We start from the raw sequence: 11,052 nt of genomic DNA on the forward strand, positions 1-11,052 counted from the left end.
CATCCCGGGTTAGGACTGAGATTTTGTTTTCATGGGTTTTAAAGGCCATTTTTGAAATCTCACTCATTTTAGTAAGGGTAAAATTGGTTTTTTACCTTTAAAACTGTTACTTACTCCTAACTAAACCCTAGCCGCAATTCATTCTTTCTCTCACGCTATCGTACTATCTTCTCTCACTCTCAAGATCCAAACTTCTTCAACCTTCATCTGCTGTTTCTTCTTCAACCTTCATCTGTTGTTTCTTCTTCAACCTCGGATGATTAGACTTAGACTTTGATGATGAACTCGAGTTTTAATTTTTAGTTACTTTATTAATCTAAGTGTTGGAGACTTGACTTTTGCTTATTTATTTTGCTTGACTTTTCTTGGTAATTTTTAGTTACTTTATGATGAAGGTTTTTTTTTTTTTGACAAAGATGAAGAAAGTGTTGTAGACTTGAGATTTGTGTTTTTAATTTTTAATTTATGAATATTTTATGGATTTTGAGATGTTTGTTTAATTTTACATTAATTATATGTTTATAGTATTATTTATGTAATTTATAAATAAATAAAAAATAATAGCGGCATCCCGGCCATCCCGCTCCCCGGGATGCCGCTATCCCAGTTTTGGGGCTGGCCGCTCCGCTCCGTGATCTGGGATTAACTACTATGGTTTCACTTAGAAATAATAGGGTTTCAATTGAGATTAGCTCCAATAGTTCACTACTGCAAAATTTGGCCATCACTTGTGGACAGATTCTACCCAAATGCTTTCACATATAATCCAACTGTAAACTTTTAAAAGATCAGTTATTTTGGTGGTCTCATAGTATCATTTAAACTAAGAAACTCCTCATCAAAACAAGAAATTTTACACTTGTCCTCGTTTGTAGTTAACGAACCAGATTGAGATTTTTTTATCATCTCATTATTTTCATCTCAAATTAAGAACATTATGCTGGTCTGAAATGGAGGGAATCCTTGATTTTGTGTTTTGGGTAAAAGCAAATAAGCTTTTGATGGATTTGGATCCTCTCCAATTTTTCCTCTTATGTAAAGATGTAAGAAGAGATAGAAGAAAAGTTAATCAACGGTTAAGATTACTATTACATGATCAACATAAGAGAAAAAAATTGGAGATGACCTAAATCCACTTATGATAAACCAACTCTTTGTTTGTTGCACAGCACCTGTGTTGCACCATGTGATTGATAACAACAGCGGCCGGTATATCTCTTACACCACCGATTTGTAGAAGGAACATGATTTCATTAATATTGGAGGATTAAAAACTAATTGCCATAGCAATTGGTATGTCATGCTTGAAAAAAAATTATAGAAGAAAACTAATTCATTTTATTAAAAATCAAAGGGCCAACTTAACAAAATTATAAGCAATTATATTAGCCTCTCTTCTATAAAATTCCACATGACTGCTGGTATAGATGGAAAGCAAAAAAGTTAGACAATTAGAAATTACTAATAATCTTAATTCAAAATTGTCATACACTTTGGAATTAAAAGTATCCACCATGGCACCATCACCTTATTCTCAAGACCAATTGTAATATGCACAAGTCACTTATTTCCCTAAACTGTGTCAAAAATATTCTAATCTTCCTTCGGAAAACCACAAAGCCAAAGATAATCCTATTAAATTCGTCATGCAAATTCAGAACTGGCTTGAAAGGTACAATAATACCTGTCATACTTCAAAGTTGATGAGAGTAAATTTTAATGAAAGGAAAATAATTTTTTAAAAGAAATACAGCGGCGTGTTATGCATCGACTCCTCTGATTGGGTAATCCAACAGAAACTAAAGTGATCATTTTGTTCTAGCAGAATGTAAGTATTTGATTGAGCGAAGTTTATAACACCAGATATACACCAGATATTTCAATTCTTAATTATAAAAGTAATAACAAATAAGATCAAGACATGCATGATTCAGATTATAAAAAAAAAAAGACATGCATGATTCATCGTTACTGGTAAGCAATAACAGCTCCCAACTTAGCAAGTACACTTTCAAAAGGATCATGCTACATATTTTTCTTACAAGTTACAACCACAAACATCTGACTAAAACCAAACATCCTAAACTTGCTTATATCCTTACTAAACCAAACATCCTAAACTTGCTTATATTCTGTCTTTCTAAACTGTCACAAACTTCCCATGTCCGTTTCAAAACAACCACAAAAAACAGTCTATTTAATGAAAATTAGAAATGACAGCAATATCCATATCAATTATCAAGCTAGCTTAAATCCATCTAATTTCATTGGCACCCACCATGAGAAGCTGTCCATCTTTCTCCACAAGCATAGCAAAACTCAAACTTGCACCTGCAAACAAAAATCACCCCTTATTCAGTAATTCACTATTCAATTCTAAGACTAAAAACAATGGCTTAATTACCTTTTTGCCCTTTTGACTGAATTTTTACGTTCTAGTTGGTTCTTAACTTTAGAAACTGTCAATTTGGTCCTTCAACTTTACTATGTTAACACGTATCTGTTCTTTCAAAATCTTTAATTACAGTAGGCTGAGTATATATTACAAATTTCATAGCCGTCAATAACAACATTACTGCATAGCATTCATCTATGATCATAGCATGGTATTGTTATTGAAGACCAATGAGGCTTGTCATGACCATTTTAACGGACAAATGAACAAATGAATATCTTACCTGCACGTGATATGCAAACAGCCATCCCTTTTTTCAACATAAAACTTGCATCTGGGACACCTTTTCCATTTCTTCTGTTTAGCAAGCTCTTTAACGAGAAGATCTTCCCTCCCTCTTTCATCTGGATTCATTTTCTGGTACTCCTCACAACCAACTCCAGGATGCCAAGGAACATAACACCTTGCACAAAACAGCCTATGACAAAAAGGACATTCAGATTCCCTAATATCTCCCACTCCTTCATTCTCACCAAGCAACATCGCAGAACAATCCTTAAAGGGACAATAGAACTTAGGAACAGTAAGTAAAAGAGCCTCAGATAATGCATCATCCCACCTATCAATCAAAGCTTTTGGAAGTAATGACCTACAAGATTCAAGCTCCAACAAACCCTTGCAGTTCAAACCAGGACAAGACACATTTGTTATGTTATCTTGGATTTTTGTTGACACTTGTTTGACGACACATTCGGAACAAAAGGAATGGTAACATCTCTGGTTCCTGAACATTTCATGGGTCCTTTTTGCTTCAGTACAAATCTCGCAAACGATTATTGAAGATTGATCTGCTTTTTCGGTGATGACAGTGTCATCAACAGCCTTTGATGAAGATGCTACAAATGGCGGTGGTAATGTGGAGGAGGAGGCCATAAGGGTTTCCTCAAACAGTAACTCATCATTTTGAGATGAAGATGCTACCCAGTGTAATGATAGCGGTGGTGGTGACATGGTCATGGAGGAGGAGGGGACTCGGTGAGAAGTGATAAGAGAAGCTAAAAGTGTTTCTTGAAACTGTAATGCTTCAGCGTACCTGTCATCGGTGACAGGGAAGTCAGGGTCGGTTTCATCATCGGAGACAACAGAGAAGTAGAAATCATCTACAGTGTCGTCGATACCAAGAAATGAAGATGAGGATGATGCCATTGTTGTTTGTTTGAGTTTAGTTTATGGCTCAGTCCATTTGGAAATTGGGAGAAGGAAAGAGCTTTTTAACGTTGAGCAAGTGGAAAAGCTGATGGGAAATTTGATGGGAAAGGTGGCAGATAATCGGAAAGTAACTCCTTTCTTCAAGGGGTTTAGTTACTACTATTACTAGTTACTAGTACTACTTATAGTCAAAACAGCACCTACAATGGAAGTTTTATCCTTATAATAATGCAGGTAATCATATCATTTTTAATAAGAGATACTGTATGATCTTTTGACACCAAAATACTGGAGTATATTTTTCAAAAATGCTATGCAAACACAAATATCAAACAAATATATAACATTTATACACTTTTTGTTTTTTTTAATATTTTTTGTAAATTTCGAATTGTGTGATGTGAGGGAAGAGAGAGAAGATGTCATATTTTTGTCCACAAATTAATGTTGATATATCACTCCTCTTTTCTTAATGATGACAATCCTTTGAACTTAATTTGACTGAAAATTGAAATGATATAATGACCGATGAGTAGTGAAAAGAGTTTCGAAACATTGAATAACTATAAAATAATTTTTTATACTACATTTTCATCTAAAATCTTAAGGTATTGGAGACTCTACCATTTTGGGCCGTGAACGGAGTTTCACCGACTTTGATATTGAACAACAATACAAGTGACTTTTGACACCACACTTTCACCCAAAATATTAAGGCATTATGTTTCACTTGATAGATTTCAACAGGATGAGTGTCAAGCCAATAGACGATGCATTGGTCCGAAAGTACCAAACATAATTTCCAGAAGCAGGCTAATTTGTTGCTTTTTAGTTGTTGGTTTCAAATGTTAATTATAAATAAAAGAAAGTAATGGCAAGTAAGGTGCATGATTTCAAAAGGATCATGCGAGTTTCAACATATATTTTCTTACAACCATAATCATCTTATTAAACTAGACATCCTAGACTTGCTTATATTCTGTCATTCTAAACTGTAACAAACTTCCCCTGCCCATTTCAAAACAACCACAAAAACAATCTATTTCATGAAAATCAGAAATGATAGCAATATCCATAGCAATTATCAAGCTAGCTTAAATACATCTAATTAACTTCTTTGGCACCCACCATGAGTAGATGTCCATGTTTCTCCACAGGCATAGCAAAACTCAAATTTGCACCTGCAAACAAAAACCACCCCTTATTCAGTATAATTCACTAATTCAAATCTAAAAACAAATTCTTAATTACATCTTTTTTGGTCTTTTGACATAATTTGAACTCTCAAGTAGGTTCTTAACTCTAATAAGTGCCAATATAGTCTTCAACTTTACTTTGTTAACTCATATTGGTTCTTTCAGTCTAAATCATTAAACCAACTCACCAAAATTTTATATATAGAGTTACCATGGTAAGTAAACACTCTACTAGACAGAGAATGTATTGCAAATTCATCCATGATCATAGCATGGTAGTGTCATTGAAGATAAATAACATTAGAGCATAACATTCATCCATGATCATAGCATGGTAGTGTCATTGAAGATAAGTAAACCTAGAGGCTTGCCACGACCTCCTTCAAGTTGGTCTTCCTCTTTATCCTGTCTGTTTAATCAATTCGTAACTACTAAAGCAATCCAAGATATCGATCTTTGGAGTACTTGTTCAAGCAACGAAATCAATCCAAATAGCACCAACCAATCAAACATTGGGACTCTCCTCTCATATTTATCTTCCAATAGCACATCCAACAAGGAATTCTACAACACCGCATTGATGGGCACAAACGGTTTTGAAACTAGGGTTGGTGGTGATAAGGCCGATAAAGTGGGTCAAACTGTCATCGCCTGTTAAGATGCGGGGGTTGACCATTTGGGTATCGTTTAGCCGGCTAAGTTGCCCTCCTAGGATGTTTGTTCATGTGCAAGGGTTACATACCAAAGTTGGCAAAGATGAATGATTTTACAAACCATAGAATTTAGGAAAGACGATTTTCACAATGCTTCCAACAACTAGTTTAGGATGAAAGCCATGTTAAATGTCACTTCATCTTTCAGTAAGGTCAAGTTCATGATGCAAACCAACAACAACCTACTAGTTTATAGTAGTATGTATTTGACGGAAAAGGACTACTTACGAGATCAAAGTGACACATTTAAAAATTACCAACTTGAACATCAAAGAGAAATTAACTGACAAAAAAGATACTCCCATGTATAAAGAAATGTTTAGAACTTAATACACATTTTAAGATGCATGTTTAAAAACTAAAAAGCATACATTTTTATGCTTCCAAATAAAGAAAAGAGTGACAATTTTGACCAGAAAATAACTTATACCTGCAAGTGATATGCAAACAGCCTTCATTTTTTTCAACATAGAATCTGCATCTAGGACACCTTTTCCATTTCTTCTGATTAGCAAGTTCCCTAACAAGAAGATCTTCCCTCCCTCTTTCATCCACATTCAAATTCTGATACTCCTCACAACCAATCCCAGGATGCCAAGGAACATGACACCTTGCACAAAACAATCTATGACAAAAAGGACACTCAGATTCCCTAATATCTTCCACCCCTTCATTCTCATCAAGAAACATAGCAGAACAATCCTTAAAAGGACAGTAAAATTTCGGAACAGTTAGAAAAAGAGCCTCACACAATGCACCATCCCATCTATCAATCAATTCTTTAGGAAGCAATGGTCTACAAGTTTCAAGCTCTAACAAACCCTTACAATTCAAACCAGGACAAGACACATTTGTTATGTTTTCTTGAATCTTTGTTGCAACTTGTTTGACAACACATTCAGAACAAAATGAATGGTAACATAGTTGATTCCTGAACATTTCATCAGGTTTTTTTGGTTCAGCACAAATCTCACAAATGATGAGCGAAGAATCTGCTTCCTCATCTTCTTCTTCATCTTCAATGTGGACAATGTCAACATGAACAGTCTTTGATGAAGATGCTACACAGAGCAATGACGGTTGTAAAGTGGAGGAAGAAGCCATGACGGTTTCATTGAACAGTAACTCTTCATCAACGGTTTTTGAAGAAGAAGAAGAAGGGTTTTGTTGAGCGGTTATGAGAGAGGCCAATAAGGTTTCTTGAAACTGTAATGCTTCAGCGTACTTGTCATCGGAAACAGGGACGTTAGGGTCGTCGGTTTCATCGTCGGAAACAACAGAGAAGTAATAATCGTCTACAGTGTCGAGACAGAGGAGTGATGTTTTTTGTTGCGCCATTGGTGTTTGTGTTTATGGCTCACTCAACTTTTCATGTTTTGTGGGCAAATGGAAATGAATATGAACGAGTTATTACGAGTTTGTAGCGTGGAGTGAGAAAGGTGAGTGGAGATGTTGCCGTTTTGATTTTGAAAGGACGCAGAGAATCATTAAAATCCGGAGTGTTTTAATTTACTAGTAAAATTTCCATTTACTAGATTTTTTTATTAATTTTTTTCACCATATGTTCGGTTCACTATACCGTCTAATCTGGTCCGGAGGTTAGTTTTGTCATCAAATTCTAGCTCACTCTTGATCACAGTTACGGGAAATCGAATTGTGATCTTCCCTACCAACTTCAACAATCATCACCACTTGACAAAGCAACGATTGATTTTAATTTTTTTTAATAGATACACAAGTACGGTATCCAATTAGAATAGTTTAATGTTGTTAAAAAAAAAACAGAGATTTATTCTTCCATTTTTTATCACAGAAGTCAAATGACCAGAGTTCGCTTTTTTTATAAAATTTTTTTGGTCATATTTTAATTACTGTAGTCCATTTTTTCTAAAGGTCAGATGTTAATAACAACGAAAAAAGTGGAGTGATATGACAGAATATAAATTTTACTATATTTTAAACTTCATGTTCAAATCTTGAAAAACCTATATAAAATTGATTTCCACTTTCTGTGCATATTTTTTATTTTACTATATTTTATCACAGAAGTTCATAGCTAGACTGAAAACAGAAATACAAAAGTTCATGATGTTACAGGCTCTAATACACTAATACAACATGCTAATACACCACAATAGAAGATTAGAAGCAACCTACTAATAAATACACCAATACAACACATAGCAAACTAAAACACCACAAGACAAATACTAGTACATAATTTAGCACCATAATCAGCAAAGCTACTCCTTCCACCAAACCTGCAAAAGCCAAAACCACAGCAGACTCTAATAACAGGATCAATTCAATGCAGAAACAGAAAGAAAAAAAGAAAAAAAAAATCTCCTCGCATCAAGAAACCACTTATGATATAAGCCTAATCGCCCAATCAGCCACTACACGCCTATTATACATTATACAGTGTAGGGGAATAAATGAATTAGATATCATGAAGGGCCCTAACGAGTTATTTTTAACTTAGCCATAGCATCATGTTACAGCAACCTCGTAACACATCAGATCAACCTTCATATTGCTTTTTCAGCAGAAATTGAACACAACACAAGACCAGTTAAACCCACTTGGGTTGATGCATTGGTATTGGCTTGGGACCTGGGAGTGTGCTCCTCTTGAGGTCTGAGGTTCAATTCTCTCTGGTGTCAATTTGGGTGGGCTAATTTAGCTTCTTCAAAAAAAAAAACACAAGACCAGTTATACATAATGCAGACATAAAGATCAGATGAGCACACGGGACAGACTGCTGTCACCACAAAATACCGTAAAACAGATTGATACAACCAAAACAGCCAGCACGCACCGAATCTCCTTGCATATCAACTAGATACAAACCACAAATCTATTAATCAGCTCAACACCAAATAGTACTATATGTGGTCTACTATTGCACAAGTATCTCAATTCTCAAGAATCATACAATCTGTGTAAACAAAATTCCATCGAATCCCTTTTCATCACAATACTCCAACAGTTTCACATTTTATTCTACAAGGGTATATAATGCATTACAATTAAACTTTTTGAATCTTTTCAATACATCTACATTATACCACTTCTGATGCAGCATTGTCCCTTAGCATACTCAAATCTGTCATATCAGATTTTAAATTCATGGTTACCTTGCATTCCTCAATGTCATCTAGATCATTTCCCGTTACAAGTCATTAACATCTCAGCTTTGCTCTTCAGCTTCACACAAACACCATTCTCTACTACACATTTGGAAAACCTTTACTCGAACAAGAACGATTATCCCTTTGTTATAGGTCCTTGGTGCTTGTTTTTAGCCCATATAAAGCTTTCTTCAGCCTTTACACTGTGTATCTGCTTCCATCGACCTTTAATCGAGGTGAGTGCACTACATACACTTCCTCTTCTAATAGCCTATTTAAGAAGACAGAATTGCCGGATAAAAAAAGAAGACAAATTTGACATCAAGATGAAATAGTGGCAAGCTTCACTTACTTGTGAAAGCAATCACCAATCTTATTGTTGTGATTCTAGTTGCTAGTGCAACCAAAGAGTAAATTTTTGTAATACTACTCAGCTACATATATTTGAACGCAATGGTACATCATTGATTTGCAGTAAAAAAAACTCACCCTAATGGTTAAAAACACAAACAAAATGAACAACAAACAACCTATTTAATGAAAACTAAAAGGAACGACAATGTCCATATCAATTATTTAAATCTATCTAATCGGTTTGGCAACCACCATGAGTAGAACTCCATTTTTCTCCACAAGCATAACAAAACTCAAACCGGCACCTGCAAACAAACACGATCATTATTACTCACTAATTCAATACTAGAAACAAATAACCCTCTTGATGAGAAAGTCACCGCATTGTAAGGTGAGAATTGCCCTCACTTTGGGGCGCACGAGGCTCTAATACTATCTTAGGATTGAAAATAGGCCTAACTCCTCCCTACAAATTCGGCTTGTAAGGTGAGGATCACCCTCACTTATAAACATATGTTCAGGTCATCTCGCAACCGATGAGAGACTTCTTAATACATAATCATGTTTAATAGCATAATCACAAACAAGAGTTGCAACTAAAATTAACATACCTGCAAGTGATATGCAAACAACCTTCATTTTTTTCAACATAGAATTTGCATTTTGGACACCTTCTCCATTTCTTCTGATTAGCAAGTTCTCTAACAAGAAGATCTTCCCTCCCTCTTTCATCCACATTCAATTTCTGATACTCCTCACAACCAATTCCAGGATGCCAAGGAACATGACACCTTGCACAAAACAATCTATGACAAAAAGGACACTCAGATTCCCTAATATATTCTTCTTCTCCTCCTCCTTCATTCTCATCCAACAACATAGCAGAACAATCTTTGAAAGGACAATAGAATTTAGGAACAGTAATAAAAAGAGACTCACACAATGAATCATTCCACTTATCAATCAATTCTTTGGGAAGCAATGACCTGCAAGATTCAAGGTCCAACACACCTTTGCAATTCAAACCAGGACAAGACACAATTGATATTTTGTCTTGGATTTTTGTTGCCACTTGTTTGATTACACATTCAGAACAAAAGGAATGGTAACATCTTTGATTCTTAAACATCTCCTCTGTCTTTTTTGGTTCTGCACAAATCTCACAAATGATGATTGAAGAAGAGGATTCTTCTTTGGTTACGAACCTTTTCTGCTCTGTGTTGTATACAAGGCCAACATCAACGGGTTTTGATGAAGATGCTAGACATGGGGCATTTTGGGAATGAGAGTTGGAAGTGATGAGTGAGTCCATAAGGGTTTGTTGGAGTTGTAACTCTTCAGCATAGTTGTCATCATCATCATCAGAGATATAAGGGACAATGTCTTGTTGCTCCATTGGTGTGTGTTTGTGTGTTTTGGGAAAATGAGGAACAAAAGAATAAGGTTTGTTTTGTTAATGGAAGAGAGAAAGTCAACTCTTATACTGTACTCAACAACTCTAACTTTGGATGGAACTTACTTGACCATACTTTTTCTTATTTTTTTGGTTTGTGAAAAATGCTATACTTGACCATACTTTTTCTTATATTATATGTGTGTGTAATATTTTATAGGTTTTCCAATGTTGTTTTTCATATTTCATAGACTCTTATGAGTTGAGTCTACGCTCGAGTTTGACAACCTTGCCTAGCATTCCTGCCGCCATGCCGATGTAGGCAGGTACAGACGCGGTAATTTAATGAGGAAATATTATTTTTTGGACAATTGATTGAGCAAGTATAGTCACAAATTCACAAGTCTCACTAGATGTAATCAGAGATGAAAGACTTGAGGATCAAATGCATTGAAATTTCGTATTATTAATACAAGTCTTGATAGTTATATACTTTTTTAATTGATTTATTTAGTTAGTAAGCAACATCAGCATATAAAATAAAAGGTTTGTTGCAAAGACTTGGATTGCCGGCCAAACTCCACATAAAATATGATATGCAGGAATTGACATGTTTGATTTAAAAGTATTAATTTGGCTTCATCCATTGAATCAAATTCAC

The 11,052-nt window shown here is 35.0% G+C and overlaps 2 protein-coding genes across 3 annotated transcripts; both read right to left on the bottom strand.

The window, feature by feature from the left end:
- Positions 1 to 1,961: 1,961 nt before the first annotated feature.
- On the bottom strand, positions 1,962 to 3,759 carry LOC123882718 (E3 ubiquitin-protein ligase RSL1-like). The gene is made up of 2 exons (XM_045931384.1): positions 2,679 to 3,759; positions 1,962 to 2,331 (listed from the first exon to the last, which is right to left on the bottom strand). Exons 1-2 carry the CDS (start codon positions 3,599 to 3,601, stop codon positions 2,265 to 2,267), a joined length of 990 nt encoding a protein of 329 aa, XP_045787340.1. The 5' UTR covers positions 3,602 to 3,759; the 3' UTR covers positions 1,962 to 2,264.
- A 715-nt stretch (positions 3,760 to 4,474) lies between these two features.
- On the bottom strand, positions 4,475 to 10,550 carry LOC123882734 (E3 ubiquitin-protein ligase RSL1-like). Of its 2 annotated transcripts, XM_045931386.1 has the most exons (3): positions 9,839 to 10,535; positions 5,944 to 6,172; positions 4,475 to 4,785 (listed from the first exon to the last, which is right to left on the bottom strand). In XM_045931386.1, exons 1-3 carry the CDS (start codon positions 10,392 to 10,394, stop codon positions 4,713 to 4,715), a joined length of 858 nt encoding a protein of 285 aa, XP_045787342.1. In that variant the 5' UTR covers positions 10,395 to 10,535; the 3' UTR covers positions 4,475 to 4,712. The 2 variants fall into 2 exon arrangements, with proteins under 2 accessions (XP_045787342.1, XP_045787341.1); XM_045931385.1 differs by lacking the exons at positions 4,475 to 4,785; positions 5,944 to 6,172 and adding an exon at positions 8,433 to 9,303 and having other exon boundaries at positions 9,610 to 10,550.
- Positions 10,551 to 11,052: the final 502 nt, after the last annotated feature.

This window comes from Trifolium pratense, linkage group LG1 (genome assembly GCF_020283565.1).
Source record: "Trifolium pratense cultivar HEN17-A07 linkage group LG1, ARS_RC_1.1, whole genome shotgun sequence".
NCBI lineage: Eukaryota > Viridiplantae > Streptophyta > Magnoliopsida > Fabales > Fabaceae > Trifolium > Trifolium pratense.